The 25451-nt window shown below is 37.0% G+C and overlaps 2 protein-coding genes across 5 annotated transcripts in view; one reads left to right on the forward strand and one right to left on the reverse strand.

Annotated features, from left to right (window-relative positions):
- HPS5 (HPS5 biogenesis of lysosomal organelles complex 2 subunit 2) overlaps positions 1–1908 on the reverse strand; it is a 35813-nt gene extending 33905 nt beyond the window's left edge. The window contains exon 1 of the mRNA XM_034416941.3: positions 1667–1908. The gene's annotated coding sequence lies outside the window, so the exon portion shown is untranslated. The remainder of the gene's footprint in view (positions 1–1666) is intronic.
- Positions 1909–2111: 203 nt separating this feature from the next.
- Positions 2112–25388, forward strand: GTF2H1 (general transcription factor IIH subunit 1). Of its 4 annotated transcripts, none has more exons than XM_034416938.3 (15): positions 2112–2354; positions 7250–7408; positions 8816–9008; positions 9977–10139; positions 13835–13928; positions 15022–15171; positions 16347–16426; positions 17278–17408; positions 19138–19225; positions 19316–19404; positions 20659–20776; positions 21395–21485; positions 22285–22400; positions 22978–23070; positions 23674–25388. In XM_034416938.3, the coding sequence occupies exons 2-15, from the start codon at positions 7255–7257 to the stop codon at positions 23758–23760; spliced, it is 1647 nt and encodes a 548-aa protein (XP_034272829.1). In that variant the 5' UTR covers positions 2112–2354; positions 7250–7254; the 3' UTR covers positions 23761–25388. The 4 variants fall into 4 exon arrangements, with proteins under 4 accessions (XP_034272829.1, XP_034272831.1, XP_034272830.1 ...); XM_034416940.3 differs by having other exon boundaries at positions 22336–22400; XM_034416939.3 differs by lacking the exon at positions 2112–2354 and adding an exon at positions 2401–2663.
- Positions 25389–25451: the final 63 nt, after the last annotated feature.

Genomic DNA, 25451 nt, shown 5'->3' on the forward strand with positions numbered 1-25451 from the left:
CTTGAATGCCTATTTTCCTTGTGCCATTGGGGAGTTGTATTTTATTCTTTGACTCTAGTTAGTATATCACATTTGTACTTTTAGCAAATTATATGGAGAAACTACAGGTAATCAACTTATAATCATTCATTTAATGACAGTTTAAAGTTACGGCACTGAAAAAAGTGACATGACTAGTTTTCACACTTAGAACTACCGCAGCATCTCCACAGTCATGTGATCAAAATTTGGGTGCTTGGTAACTTGTTGCACTGGGGTCATATGATCACTATTTGTAACCTTCCCAGCTGGCTTCCGACAAGTCAAAATCAATGGGGGAAGCCAGATTCGCTTAACTACCACAAGATTCACTTAACTGCAGTGATTGGCTTAACTATGACAAAAAAAAAAGATCATAAAATGGGGCAAAAGTCACTTAACTGCTTTGTTTAGTAACATGTTGGGCTCAATTGTGGCCATAAACCAAGGATTACTGGTATTCATATAAATCCCTACCTGTGGTTTACATACAAGAGATTTACACATGAAGCACCCAACAGACTATTTTTCTCCTCAGTCTGTTTCCAAAGTACATTTTTTATAGTGTTTGGTGGATCTTTCCCAACTGTTTAGTTTTTATATAAAGCACTTTAGTCATAGGGCGGCTTAATCAGGGGACACAAAAATTAACTCTTCTCTTGGCACTAGTTTGAGTGGAGGAGCAGGAAGAAAATATAGGAGGTGCAGAATGACTTGGGAACTGCAGACCGGTTTTCAGGAACTGAAAGTACAAGTTAAATCACCGACCCTCCAGCGTTTACCGAGAAACGATCAGAGTCAGGGTTGAGATAAATAATACGAGCCATGGTTTCAAAACCTGATTAAAACTCTCAACTTCATCCACAATCTGTCTTCATCCTGGCTAATATACCTAATGCTTTTTCTCTGCATTCATTTTGTCTTCCATGCACTTGTGTGGAACAAAGTGACACCTTACTCCACTTCCCCCAGCCTTTCTTTCCGCATCTCCGTGTTGTTCCAGAAACAGATGATCATTTTAACCTAATGAAGTTTTATCATTAGATGAATCAAACACAATTCACACAAAAGTATCAGAAACCCGCTTTGGATTTTTTTATTTGTATTTTTTACCGAAAATTACTCCTTTATCTAAAAGCATGGCTGAGTAAACGGCGGCTGTATGTCTGTGTATTAATTTAAGTAACTCTGCCGAGTCCATTTCCCTTCCTGGAGGGGGAGGGACGGGGGCTCTCTCTCAGCATGGGCAGCCCGAGATAACTCCGATACATTCGTGCAGAGAGAGAGAGGTATGTAGATCGGACAATCCCTTGTGAATCGAAGACGCGGCTCTGTTATTTCCAAAATCTCCTTTCGTGCAAAATCCAGAGAGCTCCTCATTTCCAACGAGCAAGATGCAAAAAGTAGAATGGGAGAAAATTAAAAGCGGGGCTTGGGGGGGGAGGGGGTGTCCCAATCGTCTCCCCCCCACCCCGTTACGCGGGAGACAGCACTTTGGCGAAAAGATTCATTACAAAAGAAACAGCAAGTGAGCGAGAAACGGCTTCAGCTACAAACATTGAACCCACCCACCACCCCAATACCTGTCGGTGACAGGTCTACATATTTACGAGCTGAAGGGGCAGTCCGGACTTCAAAAAGGACTCACCACAATTTATAAAACCAAGTCGTCGTTTCCTTTTAAAACGAAAAGGACCAGGCACCCGGGAGCCTTTAAGGGTTAACCGCTGAAGCCCGCAGAGATGCAGCAACTCCAAGACTCTCTGCCGCTCCACAGCCCCGCCTCTCGATAGAAACCCCGGCGCGTGACAGCGCGAGCTCCCCCTTTCCTCCCGCCCAAGACCGCCTCCTCCTCCTCCTCCTAACCCCGCCCCCCTGCCGAGACCTGCGTCATTTCGTAGCCGCTCCCCCCCTTTTTTCGTATCACGTGACCGCCGCACGTTTGCCCCTCCCCTCGCTGCTTTCCTCTCCCCCCCCCCACTTCGAATCCTGGCTCAGGCAGGATCCCCCTCCCCCCCCCTCAGTGAGGCGCCGGCAACCGAGAACGGATCCATCCGATGTACGCTGAGAAGGAAGAGGTTTGGGAAGAAAAGCAAAGAAAGGCATCCGTTTTACGGGACTCGCCCCCCCCCAAAAAAAGGCTCGTAAGGAATGAGGCGGGAGCGACCGCGGCGTTAACTCTATGGTCACCCGCCCCAACCCGTGTTTTGTTTTGTTTTGCTTTGCTTTGTGTGTTTTTTTTTTCCGGAAGGCTGTCATGGCGGCGGAGATGCGAAGAGACCGTTACGTGACCAGAAAAGAGGCCTGGGGAGCGACAGGTGCTGTCACGTGAGAGGGTAAGTGTCATGGCGGCGCCTACCCGTCACGTGACGTGCCCTTCCTGTCATGCGTGAGCGCGCGGCTTCCGGTCACGTGTTCCTTCGCTGCACTCCTGGCCGCCCCATGGCTCCGGTAGAGGAGGCGGCGGTGGCCGCTGAGTTTTTTTACAAGCCGTGAAGGGAACGGCGTGGAGGCTTAGGACCGCCTTTCTCTTTTCTTTTTTTTTGGGAAGCTTGTGGGGAGGGGGAGGGGAGTGTTCCGTGGGCCGAACAGAAAAGGAGGAGCCGGGGGGGCGAGAGCACAAACACGGTATAGTCGCCCTAACGGTAGGTTGATAGGACCTGTTTCAACGGTTCCGGGTTTGGGGCCCACCTCGCTCTCTCCCAGCCTTAAATGTTGAGGTTGTGGGGAGTGAAGTAAATTGGCCTTTCATGTTAGAGTTGCTCTTCCTTCCTGGTTCCTCCCTCAGGCTCTTCTTTTAGGTGATCGGGCATTGTGAACCTTCCAGGCAGGTGGCAATGCGGTTCATGTAGGAGGGGAGCGTGTTTTTCAAATTCACCCTGCTCCTTGGAAATATTTTCATTTTCATTATTACCTCGCCGAATGTTTCTAAGTGGAGTACGTTTTTCTCTCCCCTTTAATGGGAAATGAGGTCTTCATGAAATACAAGTTTCTATTCCTTTTTTCTTTCCCTAGATTCCCTTTCTTTATCTAATCCTTGAAGGAAGAAGTATAATCAAGTCTTTTTCTCCGGAATTGCTTCTGTAAGAGCAAGGAAAGGATTTGCTTAGTAATTTTGCTAGCGTGATGTAAGAAATGGGAGTAGGATTTGGGAAGATTTTTTTTTTTTTACAGGTTCACTGAGGTAAAAGAAAATGGATCTAGAATTAGATAATAACATGGCTTGTGCCATGGAGAAAAATGTAAAGAAAAACATAATCATGCTGTTTATAACAATGCATTTTATAATTATTGCTTTATAAACTGTGGTTAACTAATGCACTTTATGAACTTAGAGCACTGACTTGCCTTGCTAGTAACACATTCTTTAAAAATGAGAATTCCATTTATATTGGTTTAAAAAATATGTTTGGTTGCTGTGTTACAGGATAGTTTATTTCAGAGCAGTTAAGGATCTCCAAATTTTGTTTAGTGTTTGAGGAGTCTAGTTGTGAAGTTTGTGTAGAGAATTACTGGAGAAGAAAAATGCTACAAAGTAAATAGGATGTGTACTTTTACTGGGCTGGGAAGGAATTTTCTTGGATGATATATGACATTATGGAGATGATAGAACATTAATCTTTTTCTCTATCTGATGTAAAGAATAAGAATTTGTAAATCATTTACTTATAGCAGAAAATCTCTGCAATAATTTTTGCTCCCTGATGAATTGCTATGAAATAAAATATATTGTATTAATTCATCTGTGCAAATTTTGTGATTATGTAGTTAATATAGATCCATAAATGAATATATTAATATTACAATTAGAAATTATTGTTAATTTACTTAAAGCTATCTTAAAATGCCTCTTCTCATTTAAAATCTCAAAACATTATAGTAAAATTCAAACAATGAAGCATTTGATAGAAATTATACAAGATACAATATAACAATATAGAGAGTAAAAGCAGTTATAAAGATATTTGAAACATTACACCTGTATTAGCCCCTTCTTTAGATAAATGTTTCTTCACCTGTTATCAGAAAGAAAATATAACTCTGCATACTTTAGTGGCATCCAAAATTCTACTTCCACCATTCTGACTAGGAGACAGCATATGCTGTTGTAAATGAGTACTGGAAGATTGCCTTGTCTGAATATTCCCACTTAAAATAGTCTTGAATAAATACTTTTAAAACAACATGGACATATGTTTCCCTTTCAGAAGGTAAGCATTAATTGTTTGGACTGTCTGTGCATGAAGAGATTATTCTCACGTGACAATGACAGCAAGTACATATATTTTTCTGGCATTGGGGGGAGTCTTTGAGAAAATCTGCACAATATGCATTATATATCTATATCTCTCTTTAGCCTTTTTCTATCTTTTTACCTTGGAGAAATCCTTGAATTTTTAGATACCAAGGAACTTGCATAAAAATAACAAAAAAAAGTGAAACATCACACTAAAATTCATTTTAGCCTACAGAATCCAGATTTTACAGTATTTATAACAATAGCACAGTGGCAGTCTGGCACTTGAGAATGGCATATAAAAAATTCTCACCATTCTATGTAGTGCAGTCTTCTGTGCCCTGATATTGAATAGCTGTGAAGTAGAATACATGGTACTCAAAGTACTCAAAGCTATGATTTTTGTTGCTTTGATCACAATTTATTGTAAAATCCCCAATAACTTTTGTGTAGAATCTAAAATTGAAGTTTTATAATGAAAAAGATTGCTCTACAACTTCAAAATGTTCAGAATTACTTAGCAGAATTTGAGGGAACACGGAGTAAAAAATTAATTATGTCCTTGTTCCACACTAAAAAGTAACTTCCTGCAAGTAAGTAGAATTAATTTGATACCTTCCCTAAAACCAACTGTTCTTCATATAGTTTGCAGGCTATAATGGACATGGGTAGATTTCATTGCATATACTATAGTGATTAGAACTTAACATGAAAGTACCAGTTTCAGAAACAGCTTTATAAATTCTCTTCAACTCAGTTTGTCCAGACAGATTTTAATCTTTGATTAGCAAGCTAGTTCTTTACATGTAATGGTGGGGTTCAAATCAGAAAGTTACTGGTCTGTTTTTTCAAAAGGGTATGTTAAAGCTAATGAAATTCAGCTGAGTATATCCATTGAAGTTCATTCTGGTCCAGAATGCGGCCGCGCGGGTGGTTATGGGCGCACTTCGTTACGCCCATGTAACACCACCTGCGCGAGCTGCACTGGCTCCCAGTGGTCTTCCGAGTGCAATTCAAGGTGTTGATCACTACCTTTAAAGCGCTCCATGGCATAGGACCAGGATATCTACGGGACCGCCTTCTGCCACCAACAGCCTCCCACCGACCAGTTCGCTCCCACAGAGAGGGACTCCTCAGGGTACCGTCGGCCAAGTTATGTCAGCTGGCGACACCCAGGAGGAGAGCCTTCTCTGTCGGAGCTCCTGCCCTTTGGAATGAATTGCCCCCGGATATTCATAACATCTCTGACCTCTGGGTCTTTCGCTGTGCCCTGAAGACCCTACTGTTCTGACAGGTGGGGCTGTCTAACTGAATGATTTTAAATTGGGTTTTAATTTTGGGTTTTAAAATTCGGCCAAAACTATTTAATGATTTTAATTAATTTTAACTATGATATTGTATATTTATATTTTAATTCTGGCTGTACACCGCCCCGAGTCCTTCGGGAGAAGGGCAGTATATAAATAAAATTATTATTATTATTATATAAAGTGTGCCACCTAATTTTGTAGTGTTCTCTCTGTCCCACAACAGCCAGGTGGTGGGGGTTTTTATATGTATGTGTATTCTTTTTTTGTTTTTGTTTTGAGAACCCTGGAAAGATAAAGGGGAAGGAACATTTAGCTCTGTGTGCTTTCTTCTACTTTACAACTGTTAAATACAGCCAAATATACTTACAAGCCAATTGTAACATTCAATAGATTTGATTTTCCACCTAAACCAAAGTGTGCTCCACATAATTGATGGCCTTGTATGGAATATTTTGAGTAGGAGTTATAATGGGGAATTGCATTTCTTACATAAATTCATCTAATCTCACTTCTAGGTGAATTACTAGCAATAAGATAATTGGGAGGTGTTTTCTCTATATACATTTGTCAGATGAAAGTTTTAGAACATTCTACCTGGTAGCAAAGAAGTAATGCCTATGTTTAGAAATGTTTGGACCTATGTTATGTTTTGGTCTATGTATATTTATGTATCAATTATTATATGTTAGACTTTCTTTGTCTTAATTATAGGTCATAATATCTTTTGAATGTGTGTACGTGTGTGTATTTTAAAAGGTAGATACTAAAAGCACATTCCTTTGGTTTAAATTTAACGATAATCTATTGCAGGAATGGCACTCCCATTGTCTTAAGTGACCCATGTATTGTTGGATGTAGTCCAGTATGTTAAGTTAATAATACCCAGATGCATACACATTTCATGCTGTCCTTGCGACTACTATCTCCGTGTGCCCCCATTGTGTTCTGCTCTGAAATATACTTTTGAGAACAGATATTAAGAATCAATTGCACATTGAAAGAGAATATTATCTCTTCTATGAATGGAAGCACTTAATATCATGAAAGAAATTGTGGTTTTCTTTAAAACATATATATGAGGACTTGTGGGGGGAAAGCAGGGAAATCTATGCCTTTATTTTAAATGTAATATTTTCAGCATTTATGCAGATGCAGTATTTGACATCTGCGGTTTCATTGCAATAGATGCAGTCTCTTTTTTCTTAAATCCTCTAACAATACAGTATGTCAGAATAATAGATATCTAAAATTAAGAGAAAAATGGAACTCCTGTAATAATTGTATATATCCAATAGAAAGGCTCAATAAAGTATGCTGTGATACTTTAAACATTCTTATGAGATCCTGTACAATCCAAATCTTTACAAAGTCATGCAAATCAAATTAAATATAAAATATTACTGGTAGTGATTTCTGACATTGGTAGCTAAGTTTACACCTAATACTAAATCATGGCTTCTTTTAACCATCATAAGCCAAAAGCAAACAAACCTTATAAGTTAGTATGATTTGTTAACTTATTAAAATATCTCCAATTATGGAAACGAGGGAATATTTACTCTGCTCTTAATTTTTTAATGATATGCACTAATAGCAACCCAGTAGTATAAAATCACAGTATAAATTTAAATACTTAGCTATGAAAATAAAATGACAAGATTATTTTTAATTCAATATCCTATAGTCATCATGGCAACATCATCTGAAGAAGTGTTACTAATAGTGAAGAAAGTGCGTCAGAAGAAACAGGACGGTGCTCTTTATCTCATGGCTGAAAGAATAGCTTGGGCACCTGAGGGCAAAGACCGGTTCACTATCAGCCATATGTATGCAGATATAAAATGTAAGTGAAAACTTCGGGGTTTTATTTTTTTGTCTGATCATACATATTTTCTAAATATTTAATTACATTAATTGGGGGGGCAAGTTTATTTTTATTTAGTAAGATTTATATGCTGTCTTTCATTCTGGGGCTCAAGAAGGTGTACATCAACGGTCTCCAACCTTTCTGACTTGGCAGCCCAGCATGGGGGAGGGAGGGGGATAGTTCCATGAGAGTGGCATGGAATGGAGCTTTGTGAGTGCAAGCATCCACCACTCGCACAAGTGGAGTTTCACACATGTGCTCACCCACCACTTGCATGGCTCAGTTCTAAACGGGCCACAGCCTGGTAGTGGACCCCAGCCTGGGGTTGGGGATCCCGGTGTACATAATAAGCTTTCTACATCATTCATTGCCATAAAACAAAGTCAACCCCATTTGTACTAGTATTTTAAGAAATGCAGGGAAGAGATGAATATATACTTGCTCTTTCTAAATAAGAACAGAACACACTCCTTTTCATGCTTAGTTTTTGTTGAATTAATATACAGCATTAAATTAAAATGTATATAATTTTGTTGACTTGGTTTATTCTCCAGGACATCCTTTGTAAAAATATTCTATGTACATTGTTCATTACACCGGTTATTTTCACTATTCAATATTATTTGTTGTTATGTCAATGGCATGTACTATTCATGATGACTGTTTTTTTAAACTTAAATTCTGTGGTTTTTTCATTGCTGTTTATAATTCTTTTATAGCAGAAAAATTAAATGCCTTTTTGGTTTGCAACTGGATGACTAGCAAAAGAACTCATTGGTCATTAGAGCTGTAGAAGAAAGACTGGGAGCTGCAGTTATGAAAGTTACCATTTCAAGATAGTTGAGCCCCAGTGGATAGAGCAATGGCATAATGACACATAAGTGAATGGTGCCATTGTTCAATTTTTGTATGATTTGCTTAACCCAGAAGTAATGCCATTTTATGGGAGCTCTAATGACTGCAAAAAATAAAGGTGGGATCAAAATCAAATAAATATACAGAATTTTGGGACTCTGCGACCTATAAGCTATTTACCTCTGATTAGGAAAATTCTATATACTGGTATTCTAGAGAAAGGTTGTAACTACCATATAAGCCTAATGTGTATGTGCATTAAAAACAAGGATTGATGTGCTGCTTTTTAAAGAGTAGGAGTTTCATGGAAGAGTTGGCCAGACTTGATTATGGGTTATATTAATTGAAATACATAATACGATTTATGTTGTAGTTTAATGAGTGTTCAGGATGACATTCAGAAAATTAAGTCCTATTTTCATAAAAACTAATTTTACAGTAAAAATGGGAGTGATCTGTAAGGCGATTTCTTTAAGATAGATTAATAAACCATTTGATGTTACGTAATACATGTTCTCTTTAATATAGGTCAGAAAATCAGTCCTGAAGGAAAAGCGAAGATTCAACTTCAGTTGGTATTGCATGCAGGAGACACAACTAACTTCCATTTTTCTAATGAAAGTACAGCAGTAAAAGAACGTGATGCAGTTAAAGATCTTCTTCAACAGCTGCTACCAAAGTTCAAGAGGAAAGCTAATAAGGAACTAGAGGAAAAAAACCGGTAAGAGCCTTCAATTAAAAATAAACTATTTTGGGGTAATCTGTTAACATTAACCAGTAGTAATAAAGACTGATTGTAGTTTAAACATTAGGAGCTATTGTGCCAGCTAAAATGAAACCCTATTTTTTTTTCAATGTATCTACATTTTCTGCTATTGGAAGTATATGTATCCTGTCTTTTATTAGAGATAGAATATATTTTTCCACTATCTTAGTGAAAACCTGCAAGTTGTACAATCAGTTATAAATCTAAATGAGATTGCATAATAAAATATAGTGTATATGGGGACATCAACACTACACTTGAGGTCCCATTTTTCTGTGGCTCAAAGTATTTTACCTGAATTTATCATTCTGAAGAATTGATAAAATAAACTTTCTGGTTGGTTACTAGCAATATAATAAAGTAGAGTAGCAAGCACATTTAAATATATTTTTGTAGAATTGCACAAAAATACTTTTATGTGTGAAAATTAGGAATTTATTCAGACACCATATGATACTTCCTTGAAATATGTGCTTGTTTTATATCCTTTTATCTGTAACTTGATGACTTCCTAACTAATTAATCAGGACATAATTTGGGCCTATGATGGCTTATATAATCATTACTTGTTTTGATTCTCCCACTCAAATTTATTTCTTACCTGGTATCTTTAGGATTTTGCTACATGTCTGGGAATCCTGAGACTTGGATGGAAGTCTTCATTTTTTTTCCATGTACATTATATACATATCAGAGCTGACAGTTGAAGTTAGTTGCCCCAAGTTTTCATTTTCCCCTTTCTCTAAATTTGCTTCAGCTGCCTTAGTATGAGACAGGAACAGTGCTCAGGTGTACAAAGTAAATGAAAGGCATGGAAAATCTTATTGTAAAACAGAAGCTTTCTTAGTGTACATTAGATAAGTAAACTCTACTTCTTAATGCCTAATAAGCTTAACAATATGTTTTAAATATCTTCTTCACAGAATGTTGCAAGAAGACCCTGTTTTGTTTCAGCTTTATAAAGACCTTGTTGTAAGTCAGGTGATTAGTGCTGAGGAATTCTGGGCCAACCGTTTAAATCTGAATGCTTCAGATAATTCTGCAGCACCTAACAAGCAAGATGTTGGCATTTCTGCTGCTTTTCTGGTATGTTCATTTGATTTGTTTGGTTTTTTCAATAGGAGAAATGCAGGTTCCTGTATCTCTTCAATCACTGATTTTATTTTTAATTCAACCCATACTTTTGGTAAGTATGGGTTGAAAATGGGATCACCTTGTTATTAATACTTGAAAACCTCTGGGAGTTTACAGGAAAAATATATCTAGCGTAATACCTGCTGAATGAATGTTTTACTTTAAAAATGCTAATTTTAAAAAAAGCAAATTGGAAACCCGTAGCATGTTGAATATTGTATACAATTTTTAAAAAGGTAATACAGATAGTCACTGATTTATAATCACTTAATGATGGTTTGTAATTACAAAAGCCATGAAAAGCTAACAATACTTCCTCAAAGTTATAATTGTTGCACTACTACCATCCCATGGTCATGTGATTGTAATTTGTGTGCTTAGGAATCAGTTTACATTTACAATGGTTACAGCATCTTGTGATCATTTGATCATTATTTGCAACTTTCCCCACTATCTTCTGACAAGCAAAATCAATTGGGAAAGCTGTGATTTTCTTACTGACCATTGTAGAAATGGTATTAAAATCATCAAGGCACATGATGACTTACTTAACAACCACATTGATTAACAACCAAAATTCCAGATATAATTATGGTTATAGTTCAAGGACTACCTGTATACTAACAATTCCATTTGATCAATAATTGAAGTAAATAGCAGCAGAATCTCAGTCATCCCCACCAAGCTGAAAGCAGGAAGCAATAGCTGAAAGGGATGGGACAGGGATCATCCAAGCAACTGCCACCTTAAGTAACACAATGTCACACCTTCCAAAGCCAACTGACCAAAAAAAAAAAAAAAAGTCTGCAGAACAGGATGAAGGCAGTGGACAAATCAAGGTTCTTTAAGGTAGCAAAAAGAGAGTCTCACTCATTCACCCCAAGCAAATCTATTTATTGGGGTTGATTGGATTCTCAACAGATGTTTAAAAAATTGATTGTGTTCCTGTGCTGTTGATCCAATAGATTTGAAAGCATATTTATCTACAAGACTCAGTCAGGTCTTATGGTTTCTCTATATTGATTGAATATTCTTAATATGGTGAGCCAGGTTTTAATGAAAAAAGTTAAGATTTAATTGTGTTAATGTATTATTAAACCATGTTCCAAACATACATAATTTATTTGTGAAGAACTTTGGGTCTTCGTGGTTAGAATGTTACTCTATATATATATATATATATCAGTATATATATACTGATATATACTGATATATACCCTTCAGTAATGCTGTGGAAAGATTGGACAATATAATTCTTTGTGCTCGTTGTGTTCATAAATTTATATTATTATTATTTATTTATTTATTTTGTATACAGCCCTGTCCCTTAAATAAATAAATTTATTTATTTTGTATACCGCCCTTCTACTGTCCTCCCCGAGGACTCGGGGCGGTGAACAGCCAGCAGATAAAATACAGAAAATACAAAAATTAAAACAATATTAAAAAAACCAATTAAATTAATTTGGCCCACAGTTAAAACACCCCCATATTAAAAACCCATAATTTAGCAATTTAAAATTAAAGCAACTTAAAAAATATGGTCAGGTCAGCCCTGCTTTTTTTTTTTTTTTTTTTTTTTAATTTGATTTATATGCCGCCCTTCTCCGGAGACTCAGGGCGTCTTACAATGCGTTAAGCAATAGCCTTCATACTTTTGTATATTTATACAAAGTCAGCTTATTGCCCCTACAAACTGGGTCCTCAATTTACCTACCTTAGAAGGGATGGAAGGCTGAGTCAACCTTGAGCCTGGCAAGATTCGAACTTACTTTAATTGCAGACAGCTGGTGTTAAATTACAGTGCTTAGTCTGCAGAGCTATCCAGGCTCCTGCTTGATGAAACAAAAACGTCTTTAAGGCATGGCGTAAAGTGCGCAGATCCGGGATCAGCCGTATCTTCGGGGGCAACTCATTCCAGAGGGTCGGTGCCCCCACAGAGAAGGCTCTCCCCCTGGGGGCCACCAGCCAACATTGTTTGGCCGACGGAACCCTGAGGAGCCCCTCTCTGTGGGAGCGTACTGGTCGGTGGGAGGCTACTGGCGGCAGAAGGCGGTCTCGTAAATACCCGGGCCCTAAGGCATGGAGCTCTCTAAAGGTGGTAATCAATAGCTTGAAGTGCACCCGGAAGACCACTGGGAGCCAGTGCAGCTCGTGCAGGAGAGGTGTTACATGGGAGCGCCAAGTCGTCCCCATCACCACCCGCGCAACCGCATTCTGGACCAGTTGGAGCCTCCGGGTGTTCCTCAAGGGGAGCCCCATGTAGAGAGCATTACAGTAGTCCAAGCGGGACGTGACGAGGGCATGAGTGACCATGCATAAGGCATCCCGATCCAGAAAGGGACGCAACTGGTGGATCAGGTGAACCTGATAAAAAGCCCCCCTGGCCACAGCCGTCATATGTTCTTCCAAAGACAGACGTGTATCCAGGAGGACACCTAAGTTGCGAGCCCTCTCCATGGGGGCCAACAACTCACCCCCAAAAGTCAGCGATGGTACCAATTGACTATATCGGGATGCCGGAAGCCACAGCCACTCGGTCTTGGATGGGTTGAGTCTGAGCCTGTTTCTCCCCATCCAGATCTGCACGGCCTCCAGGCACTGGGACATCACATCATGGGCATCGTTGGGATGGTCCGCGGTGGAGATGTACAGCTGAGTATCATCAGCGTACAGATAACACTTCACCCCGAAACCACAGATGATCTCACCCAGCGGCTTCACATAAATGTTGAACAGAAGGGGCGAGAGAACCGACCCTTGCGGCACCCAACACACAAGGCGCCTCGAGGTCGATCTCTGTCCCCCTGTCAACACGAATTGCGACTGATCGGAGAGGAAAGAGGAGAACCACCGCAACATGGTGCCCCCTATCCCCAACCCCTCCAGTCGGCGCAGCATGATAACGTGGTCGATGGTATCAAAAGCCGTCGAGAGATCTAATAGGACCAGGACAGAGGAACAACCCCTCTTCCGAGCCCTCCAGAGATCATCAACCAACGCGACCAATGCCGTTTCCGTGCTGTGCCCAGGCCTGAAACCCGACTGGAACGGATCTAGATAAACCATTTCCTCCAGGAACTGGGGAAACTGTTGCACCACCACACTCTCAACAGCCTTCGCCACAAAGCGAAGGTTGGAGACAGGACGATAATTTGCTAATACAGCTGGGTCCAGGGAAGGCTTAAGGAGGGGCCTCACCACCGCCTCCTTCAAGGCGGCGGGGAAGTTACCCTCACTCAAAGAAGCATTGATAATCCCCTGGAGCCAGCCTCGTGTAACCTCCCGGGAGGCCAGTACCAACCAGGAGGGACACGGGTCCAGTAAACATGTGGCCGCGCTAAGCCTGCCCAGAATCCTGTCCACATCCTCTGAAGCCACAGGGTCAAACTCCTCCCAAATGACATTCTCAAGGCCCGCCTCCGTCACCCTGCCTGAAACTACCCAGTCAGAGTCCAATCCTTCCCAAATCTGAGTAATTTTGTCATACAGATATTGCACAAAGTCCTCAGATCAATTGGATTGAACTATTTTTTAAATCTCAGTTTAATTTTTCTTGTATTTGTATTTTTTCCCTTTTTTGTTGAAATATTAGTAAACTAACAAAAATGATGGGCAACCATTTTGAAGATATTTTTATGTTGTAGGCTGATGTTAGACCTCAAACGGATGGATGCAATGGACTAAGATATAATTTGACTTCGGATATCATTGAATCAATATTTAGGACTTATCCAGCAGGTAAACTTATATAATGTAATATACACATTTGCAATATTCCTGTTACACATATACTACACTTTTCTTCTGAACTTGAAATGTGATTTGAAAGTATTATCTCTTCAATTAAATATGCCAATTATGCTAATAATACTTTAAAATTCCCATAATAAAAATAATGAGGCTGTATAGCAATGTGAATTCAAAGAGAGAAAATTGATTGAAAGTATGAGCATGCCCTCTGCCCTTATCAACAAATTCTTTAAAAGCTGTCTGGTCTTAAGCTCGCTTTTCCTACTTGAAATATAGATCAATGCATAACTAACGAGTAATATGATCCATTAATTACCTTTTACAAGAAAATACCTCCACTTGATCTTTTATATCAGCTGAATCATTCATTTGGCAAGTGTGCAGATGTATGTGGAAATGGAGACCAAGAATTAATCCAGAGTAATTTTATTCTGTTTCATTATGGGGCAAATTCTGAACAAGGATCCTGGTCAATGCTTGATGGAACCTTTTTGAGTTGTATTGCCACATCCTTGTTAGGCAGAATGTAGAAGCACCACAAATGGTTAACGTTTGGAAGAGGGATTCAGTGGTGGAAATTCTCTATCTTGGATAGAGAATTCCTGGCAACACAGTTTATTCATTGCTTGCCTGCTGTGGTTTTTTGCCATGCTTGATAATCTTTTCCCAGCATATCACAGACGACCTCATTGGGAAAGATCCTGGAATGATCAGGCCAAGAAGCAACTCTACCCAACCTATATACCTCAACAGGCACTGTAGATTTTGTAAGATAATGAGTGTTGCTGGTCTGATGCACAATGATGATAATGTCATTCTGCATTTTGAGCAGAGAGTAGTAGTAAATGTTAGAAAAAAGAACCTGTCTATTCCTTAAACTGAAGACTCTGATTTTCAGTGCTGAAATACTCAGTATCTTTATGTGGAATATAGTACCATATTTGTGTCGGGGAACAATGCTAAAATCCTTTTTATTGCATTCCAAATGCTCTTTTATTTGATGTATAATTCAGTATATTAAACTGATAATGTTTGTGATTACATGGTAACTATTAAGTCTTAATCTTTATGTTTATTACAGTAAAACTTAAATATGCAGAAAACGTTCCACACAATATGACAGAAAAAGAATTCTGGACACGATTCTTCCAGTCTCACTATTTCCATAGAGATAGATTGAATGCAGGATCAAAGGACCTTTTTGCAGAATGTGCCAAAATGGATGAAAAGGGTATGTATACAAGCATTGTGGTATTTATAGCCAACTAAACTATATGTAGTATGAGACTTTAGAAATACTTATCTATAGCTTCTTTGGAAGCAAGTAAGTCCTATGAAGTCACCACGATTTCGGTTTTATAATGAAAATTACTCAGATGTAAATCCTGTTTTTAGTGGGATTCACTGCCCATTTTTATATAGGCAAGGAGAATGTTTTTCCAGATTTCTTTTGTCTTATGTGTATTTATCTATTTGTGTATCAAAAGAATGGAAATTAAAGACCATACAGTAATCATTGCAACCTCCTTCAGAAAAGGTTGCCATAATTTTGAGTCAAAGTGTTAATACATCTGCAAGAAAACAATGGACCAGTCAGGAATATAAAGTCTTTTTGGAGTGTCTTAATTGTATCATGTGTAATAAAATAAACTTGTCTGACTTACAAATTAGTCTAAAAGGAGAGAAACTCTAAAATGTATGCACGTATATATTTATTCCCCATCTTCTTTATTTCATAAATAACTCAAAATGGCAAACATACCTAATGGCCTTTCCTGCTCTTAGCTTCCCACAATAACCCTGAGAGGTAGGTTGGACTCGAGAGAGCGATTGGCCCAAAATCACTCAGCTAGCTGTTATGGTTAAGATGGGATTAGAACTCACAATGTCTTAGTTTCTAGCCTGATGCATTGATTACTAGACTTCTCTACAAAAGACACTGGTCCAATTTGCATGTATGATGGACTATGTCATGGCGAGAATAGCATATTGCTGCTTCCACTCTCACAGGTCTGGGTGGAGAATATTAGAATCTTCTTCTATTCTTGGTTATTCACAAGTGATAGTTTCATGTGAGAACTGGGATGCAGGCATGAGGAAAAATCACTGTGTTGCCATGAACAGAACCATTTCCACCACACAATAATACACCAGTGGATTCTCCTTAGTATTTAATGTTAACTACATTATAATATCATAAATCATTATGAAATAGTATTCCATGAATAATACTAAATTATTCATGGAATATTAATTCTATGACAGAACTATTTCCTGACAATATTATTAAGCTAGATGGTGAAAAGTATATCTTGGAATAAGGTAATGTCCTGTGCTTCTTTGGGTTTTGAAATAGTTTATCCTTATATATCTAATCCAAGTTAAATTTGGTTCATTCTTTTGCAGGGTTAAAAGCAATGGTCTGTCAAGGAGTGAAAAATCCTTTATTAGATTTAACTGCCTTGGAAGATAAATCATTGGATGAAGTAAGTAGAGGAGATTTGAAAATATAAAATAAATTCTATACTGAGGGTGAGCAGAAAGGATACTTAAAAAGATTCATAATTATTTAACCTTGACAAATATATTTTTCTTCTTTTATAATGATAGCCTTCCTTATCAGCTTGGATTCTCAAAAATAGATGCAAATTATATTTATATGTGATGAGAATATTCCCTCACTTCTCAGTTGCTTATTGGAGAATTTACAATGAAATTCTGTGGCCTTTTCCAACATATACTAGATTTTTATCTGAATGTGCATGACACATCGTCTTATTCAAGCATGGATCTTTAAAAGATACCGGTTGTTAGAAGCTCCAAAGATACCGGTTGTTAGGTAAATTTGTAACATACTGCTGATCTAAAGAAACTGTTATACATCAGTGTAAGTGAAACCCAAATTGGCTTATGTTTCAATTTTATAAGAACTGATACTCACATTTCTCATTAACTTTATTGCAAAATCTAAATGAATTTTGCTAGTTTAAAAGCAGTATTTGATAGCTTCAGAAAAACATTTTCCATTGAGCGATTTTGAAGAATAATAATAACATAATGTATCACTTAAGGAAACTTGGCTTAATTGCACAAAAAGAGAAAAGGTGTGGCGGATAGGAAGCTTAGAACTGGATTTCTTTTCATAATCATCCTTTTACATGGTGCTGCTGACATTGTTAGACTTAAATTGTTTCAGCTTGATTTTTGTTCGAAGGCAGAAAAAATGAATTCCTATGAAAACTGTCAAGTATACTTTGGTACAGCCCATATTTTAATTAATTCTTCATCCATCATGAGTCAACATGTCTTTTAGGGTTTGCTTATTTCTTTGTGGCAGGGTTACGGTGTGTCCTTGGCACCATCCACATCCAACTCTACAAAATCAATAAAGGAAAGTAGCAACGCAGCTATTATAAAACGCTTTAATCATCATAGTGCCATGGTCCTTGCAGCTGGGCTCAGAAAATCGTAAGTCTCAACACAGAACAAATCTAGATATGAGAACTCAGAGCCTGGGAATTTTCTGCCTTTGTATTGTCGTGAAACTTCTGCAACAATGACGCAATAATGTAGTGTTAAGCTGTGGCATACTTATTATGATATAATTGGGGAAAAACAAATCACACCTTAAATTATCATTTGAAAATCACTGTTGATTGACTCTTCTCCAAACACTTCTTAAATATACACCCCTCAAATATGGAAGATTAGGGACATTCACCAGAGCAAATTAGAAAGCACAAAACAGAAAGATGAATCCTGTGCTAGGAAAGGAATGAGCAAAATTGATTAAACATGTAAGATACCCCTTTTCAAAACCTGCTGTATAATTATTACAATATTGCTAATATAACAAATATTTCAATTAAAATGATTTTATCTAAGCTTAAATTTTTTAAACTTAGGAAAGTATTTAAAAAATCATAAAAGTAAAGCTATTGCTCAACTTTAGCATTTCAATTTGCAGTTGGGGGATTATGTAACTGCATCATCTTTCTCCAATAAATATTCCTCCAAATATGTATTCCATCACATAGGAAATATCTCAGAAAATATTTATAACACTTTTACCCCATTGCAATCAAATGATTCCTGATGACTTACAGGCTATATAAACAAAGAGTATTGCATTCATAACCCCGTCTTTCTTTGTTTCGCGTAATTCGAATGAGACCAGGCATTTGCTGATCCAGGCACCAAGTAGGTGCCTGGATCAGCAAGTAGGTGCCTGGTGGCTCAGCAGACTGATAGCATTGTGATTAACACCAGCTGTCTGCAATTACTGTAAGTTCGAATCTCACCAGGCTCAAGGTTGACTCAGCCTTCCATCCTTTCTAAGGTAGGTAAATTGAGGACCCAGTTTGTGGGGGCAATAAGCTGACTTTGTATAAATATACAAAAGTATGAAGGCTATTGCTTAACGCATTGTAAGCCGCCCTGAGTCTCCGGAGAAGGGCGACATATAAATCAAATTTAAAAAAAAAAGTAGATCTATCTAATCATATCTAAGATAAGTATGTCACATGCTGTCAGACAAGTATTGTTTAGCTCTGGATTTCTTGGTATTTTCATTTGCTAGGGACAGATGTGTAGCACATGTATGTACAAGTTAAGTATGTATAAGACATGCTTATGCATAAATTGAATGATGACAACAGGAATGGCGAAAACAGGAATCTGAGGGGAAAATCATTTTTGTTTGATCTTCAAAATGTAACCTTTAAAGCATTATACAAAACTAATTCAAATTGTGTGAAGTGTGTTATGTTCTTTAAAGGAAACACAGTGTTTGGCCAAGAGAGCTATGGAGTTGATTTTAAAGTAAATGTTGAATGATAATTTATAGCTCTTGTTCTTGCCACACATTTTACTTCTGGATGAATGTGTTTTTTTTCCATCTCCTGTGGATATAAAACATTTTACATGGAGTATAGTTCTGTTCTGCATGTGCATAGAGGCATTTCACACTATCTTCTTCCCAGGGTCAGTGAATATTCTGTAATGGCATCCCATGAAATTTTAAAAGCTCTTAATTAGAACAAAACAAATCCACACTTACCCAGATTTTCCCATTATACATTGTTTTCTGCTTTCATGCAGAAATGAATGGGTTTTATTCATTCATTGTGCAGATTTACCGGTACTTAAACATGTCACTATTCAGAAGACAAAGCAATTGTAAATACTTTGTTTTCAGAGAAGCACAAAATGATCACTATAATGAGACCAGCAGTATGGATGGAAATTCGAGGGATTCAGATATCTTCCAGCCACCAGTAAAAAGGGTAAGAATATAGATTTATCCTATTTTAATAATGCAAATCTTGTTTCTTATGCTAGGTTTTACAGAGCTCTGATTATGTCATCTCTTGTAGGCAAAGCTGCAAGAATCTATAGAATATGAAGATTTGGAACACAACAACAGCATTAAAACTATTGCACTAAATCTAAAAAAATCAGATAGGTATGTTGTGTCCATTGTTATGTTATTTTTAGCAAAATATTATTTGCAAAATTTGTTGTGTTTATTGGTGTTTTTGAGCATCTCAAAGAAAACAAGGTAAACATATTTTTATCTTATAATTGTTACCCTTAAAATAAGAATAAGATCATATATTTATAGTTATAATTTAACAGACAAAATAAGCTGTGAAAGGGTCATGATAATATTACACTAAATATTGTTTGTGAAAATTGATATAACCTTTGATACCTTGCAGTGGAGGAGCCAATTTCTTATGTGTATTTATTTTGTGTATCTATTTGGGTATCAGAAGAAAAATGGAAATTAAAGACAGCATACAATGATCATTGCAATGATCCTTCAGAAAAGGTTTTCAGAATTTTGAGCCAGTTTAAAGTGGGATTAGAACTCTCAATCTCTTGGTTGCCCCCATTTTATGATCGTTCTTGCCACAGTTATTAAGTGAATTGTTAAGTTAGTAACGTGGTTGTTAAGTGAATCTGGCTTCTCCATTGACTTTGATTGTCAGAAGGTCGCAAAAGGTGATCACATGACCCTGAGACACTGCGACAGTCATAAATATGAGTCAGTTGTCAAGCATCTGAATTTTTATCGCATGATCATGGGGATGCTGCAACAATCATGAGTATGAAAAACGATTATAAGTCACTTTTTTCAGTACCATTGTAATTTTGAACAGTCACTATACGAATTCTTGTAAGTCGAGGATTACCTGTACTATATTGTCCGTATAAGGATGTAAGGAGATACATTTCTCTACCAATTTAGTGAAGAGAGGTGAAAATCCAAGTTCTAAGCAACCCATTATAAGATTTATGATAAAAGTTTTATCATTATCAATTTAGTTTTGTCGCCCTGAGTTGAGACACACATGATCTGCATAATTTATCTTGAGAGATGGAAAAGTGCAGATGTGGAATCTATCAGTACTATTTACAGAAGCACTGCAGAAGTGGTTTATTTCTCAATGCTGAAGCACTAGGAACCAGTCAACAATGAATCAGCCCTTCCTGAGCCAGCCTGTTCTTCCACTAGAAAGGCAATCTTTTGGTTTTCAGTACAGATATCTGGCATAGAATATGCTGTGTCTGCTAAATGAGCTAATATATCCATAATTTTCTGAATCATCTGTCCCATTTTTAGGGTACTAAAGTCTTTAAAATAATCTGAAAAAACTGAAAATTACATTTTTATTCCCAGAAAGTTAATTATAAGCTCTTTTCTTTTCAACAGGTATTATCATGGTCCAACACCAATTCAGTCACAGCAATATGCAACGAGCCATGATATTATTAATTCTTTGTGTAGTATTAGAGAAGAAATGGAAGGCTATGTACCCAAATTAACTCAGGTAGGATAAAAGTTCCTGCTTTTAAAAGAAAAGCACTCAAAATGGAGTATTTAGTATCCTTAGGGTATTCTTCAATGCCCTATTCTTTGGCACATAGGGTATTGCTTGAAACGGCCTATTTATATACATGACTGGAAGGAATATGGAATGGTTTCAAAATTATTTTCAACAAGCATAGAGTATTTGGCTTGCAGGCTAGAGGAACTGTTACTGTTGTGATTTCTATAGTTACATGTATCACCTATTTTTATTTACTCACCATTAGTGCACATATTTTATTGATAACAGTCTTATGTTTCACTACAGAAAGCCAGCTTGGTCTAGTGGTTAAAGTACCAGGCTAGGTTCTGATATCAAACTGATTGACGTTTGCCTTTAATCTGATAGATTTTAGCTGTGCCTTATGTTTTAATTGATTATATTGAAAAATAACTTGCCAATAATTAGAAGAGATGAGATATTCTAATTCTAGCATATGTAGGTACAAAAATTCCTGTCACTTTAGTGGTATAATAGCTATTACAGCCAAGTCCTTACAATTCAAGCTCCATTGTCAACTTTTTGGTTTTTTTGTACTACAAAACTAACTGGAAAAAAAATGTTTAATTATCCTTCCAGGTTCTCTCAAGTGGTGCTGCCAGTAGTACTATCACAGCCCTGTCACCTGGAGGAGCACTTATGCAGGGTGGAACCCAGCAAGCCATAAATCGTAAGAACTTGATGTCTTGGCTTATTTGTGACTAATCAGTTTGCAAAATCAACTCAGATGGTCATGTCAGTACAGTTGATAAATCAGTCTCTTCAAGCAAGATTGGGAAAATATGCAGAACAGCACTTCTCAAATTTGTTTCCAACTTTTTAAAAGTAGCTCCACTCTAAGAGTGATGAACTGAATTCCAGAGTTGTTAATGTATCTTTAAACATTTTCTTGGGTTGGAAAGAGTAAGAATTAAAATACATTGTTATACAGTCTTAACATTAGCCTAAGTGTTGACAGACTTTAAAACAATTTGCTATCCCTCCAGTTTCTAATCTGCAGCACTGAGAGCAAATTCAAATTTTCAAGCATTCCTTATTATATAATCTTCCACACTTACTTCAGCATATCCAGAATGATTTCAGAGCCATACCATGACTAGTTTCTCTTTATATGGAGTATCGTCTAGTCAAGATGTACACAATATGAACTTGGATCCAGCACTTCTTTCTGCCCAGGGAAAGTTCCCCTCTAGCTGATAGGTGTGATGGTGCTTTTTGCCAAGTCCTTCCTTTGTCTTGCAATTCTTGCTATGTATCCTAAAGAGCAGATTTGAGAGTAACTTTCCCTTTCTTCCCCTGGAAACCATTTGCTGAATCAAAAGCTTTTTATGACCTGAAAGAATCTCAGTGTCTGGAAGGAAGATCTTAAATGGCACTCTTGGCCTGAGAGCTAAACTTTTTGAGATCTTGTTATTACATACGAGAGACCTTTTATGACTTTGTACTTTCTTTCTTTATGTTAATTGTAGAGATGTTGCCAAATGATGTTCAGTCTGAACTGAAGCACTTATATGTTGCAGTGGGAGAGTTACTACGACACTTCTGGTCCTGTTTTCCTGTAAATACACCATTCCTGGAAGAAAAAGTAAGAAGAATCTGCATTAAGTGTTTCATAGTGGGAGCAATTAATTAAAAGCAAAGATGCTCCTTAGAATGATTATATTTAAAAAAATATAGGGCACATGGGCATTGATACTGATATATGGACATTGATAAATTTAATACTAATTTTCTAGCTTTTTGTTCACATTCTCTACTTGCTGTTCCTGTCGCTTGCTTACATTGCAAAGATTTTGAAATTGGAGTACAATATGTTATAGAAGTTATTATCTCTTAATTGGGCACAAAGCCTGGACTGTGTATGCAGTGTAGGTCAAATGCAGTATTAAGTATGGCAAAACATTACATGCATGGGTTATGTTTCATCCCAACATGGACCTAAAGCAGTCAGTGGTGTTCTAGGATGAGCAGGAAAAACAAAGATCACTGAAAGAGACAGCAATTGAAGGGATGTTAGAGAAAGAAACACAGTTTTTGTTTGATTGGATACCCATGATACTTACTAAAATGTATCTGTTCAAATTCATAGATACTATTTTTGAAGGAATTGTGTGATTTAAGCCAAAGAAACCATGTGGTTAATATTTTCTATCTCCTTTCAGGTTGTAAAAATGCAGAGTAATTTGGAAAGATTTCAAGTTACAAAACTCTGCCCATTCCAAGAAAAAATTCGAAAGCAGTATTTAAGCACAAATGTAAGAAAAAAACATTCTTTTCTTTTATCCTCCTTAAAATGTATAAGTTTGTAAATTGCTTTGTTCATAAATAAATCAGCCAATCTTACTGTTATTAGAAAATAAAATGGTTAAATTAGTGAGACTTTATAGGTTCAGAAGCTTTTAATTGAATAAATGTTTCTGGAGTGAATAATCACTATAGGGTCATAGGAACATTTCTATAATTATATTATAATTTGATATAAGATAATTATCTTTCATTTGTAGAATCTATTGAAATTTAGAGAACTGATATCCACTTATTATTGGGTAGTTTTCTGTAGATTCTCTGGAGGCGATTTTGATCTATCCATTGTCTCTCAAGAGAGAGATGTTTGATATAAATTGAAAATAAATATGGTGCCCTTTCCTACTATTTTAAGAAGTGTCTTCACCTTATATGCAATTGTTAGGCAGTGAAAATATATTACTTTAAAATGGCTAAAATAGTAAAATCATAGGTTGGTGGAGAAAAGTCTTCAGTTCTACCTTTATATATTTCTTAATGCTGCTTATTCATTGTGGCACATCATTTTGTAGAAGCAGCATCTCTTTTTGCAATAAAGTCTTTTTTTTTTCCAGCTGGTAAATCACATAGAAGAGATGCTCCAAACAGCCTACAATAAATTCCATACATGGCAGTCCCGACGTATGTTGAAAAAAACGTGAAGACCACAGTGTTTCCAACAGGGGACAAATTTGCAATAGCTGTAGGAGCCACAACTATAACTGTGTGTAGATCTTACAGAAATTGCAGGGGATGTCAGCATCATAAAGACTCTTTGAAATGATGCTAACTGAGCTTGCACCTTTTGGGAAGAACAGAGGTTAAACTTGAAAACAAAGGAGTTTAAAGGAACCAAATCAGAAAAGCTAAGTGGCAAACACACACACACACACACACACACACACACACACACACACACTGTTTACTGCAGTTACTCAGGAACTGCTTTTTATTTTCATAAGAGCTGCTTTCAGAAATAAAAACTTTAACAGATGTGTATTAATAAACTCCAAGGTTGTTCATCTAATTTTTTAAAATGTATGGCACAGGGTAGAACTTAATATTTCTGTTAATGCCGTCTCCTAGAATTTTATTGATTTCTGTTTGTACTTCTAGAAATAAGTTTAAAATTTTACACAGATTAACTATTTCAAGTTCTTAAGGAACCTACATGCAATAGGACAAGTTTTTGTCATGGTTTCCTTATAAAATCAGTCAATGCACAGAAATACTTAGTGTTTGAAGGAGACATACTTGCAGACAATGCAGAATTTTATGCAGAATTTTCACCAGCCATTTGCATGTTTTCTTTGGAAGGTGAGTGTGTGCTACTGCATTTTGTTTTGTTTTTTAGCTTCCTTTGGAGGTGAGAAAGTCATTTGTAATGTAAGTGTAAGCACTTACAAAAATAATAACTTTTATACTTTTCACAAAACAATCTTAAATGTGCTTTCTTCAGTTCTTTCCTGATGACTGTTAGCGCTGTATTTGGCGACTAGATAATCATTGAAGAGTGAATATCCCATATCTTTAAATATATTGGGAATCCTTACAACATTTAGATACAAAAGAGAGGCAGATCACTCTTATCTAAAATGTACCTGCCATGTATTAAGTACTTGACTTACTAAAGCAAAAGTAAACTTGTTTTGCATAATCTGTGGAGTCAGACTCCTTATATTTGTTGTCTTAATGTCTTCCTCATTAACAATTCATTCTTGGACCAAGCAAACGGCTTAGCTTATATGTAATAAGATGTATCAAAATAATGAGCCAGAGGCTTATGATTGCATAAACTATTTTATTGGCAGACGTTGGAAACGTGGGACCCTTCTGTTATATTCATGCCTCCCTCCATTAAAGAATACTAGAACTGTATTACTAATTTACAGTGGATTGAGATGGTGGGTTGCTACCTCATCTCTGTACACTGTAGCACTGATCAGTTTGTGAGCTGCAAGAGTTACTTACTCCGTATATAAGAGCATGTACTTGTATACATGCTCTTGGTTTATGCCAGTGATTTTGATAGATTGCAAGAAGTAAAACATTTTAAGCAGCTACTATTCTGTACTATGTGGTAGAGTTAAGGCATTAATTTTAAATTTGCTACTACTTTTGTTTTCAGAGAAGCTGCATGGTATGTACTACAAAATGATACTTTCATCCACTTACCCTTTCGGGACAGAAAAAAGTCCCTTTGTATTTTACTTCAGTTGTCCCAGTTAAAATGATTTGTGAAAAGCTGAAATTAATCATGAAAAATAAAGAATTGATGCTGCTATGGGAATATCATCTTGCTGAGATATGATTCTGATGGTATATGATTACTTAAATTTATTTGGATAAGTTA

Source organism: Pantherophis guttatus, chromosome 1, assembly GCF_059756535.1.
Source record: "Pantherophis guttatus breed Tessera chromosome 1, ASM5975653v1, whole genome shotgun sequence".
Classification (NCBI taxonomy): Eukaryota; Metazoa; Chordata; class Lepidosauria; order Squamata; family Colubridae; genus Pantherophis; species Pantherophis guttatus.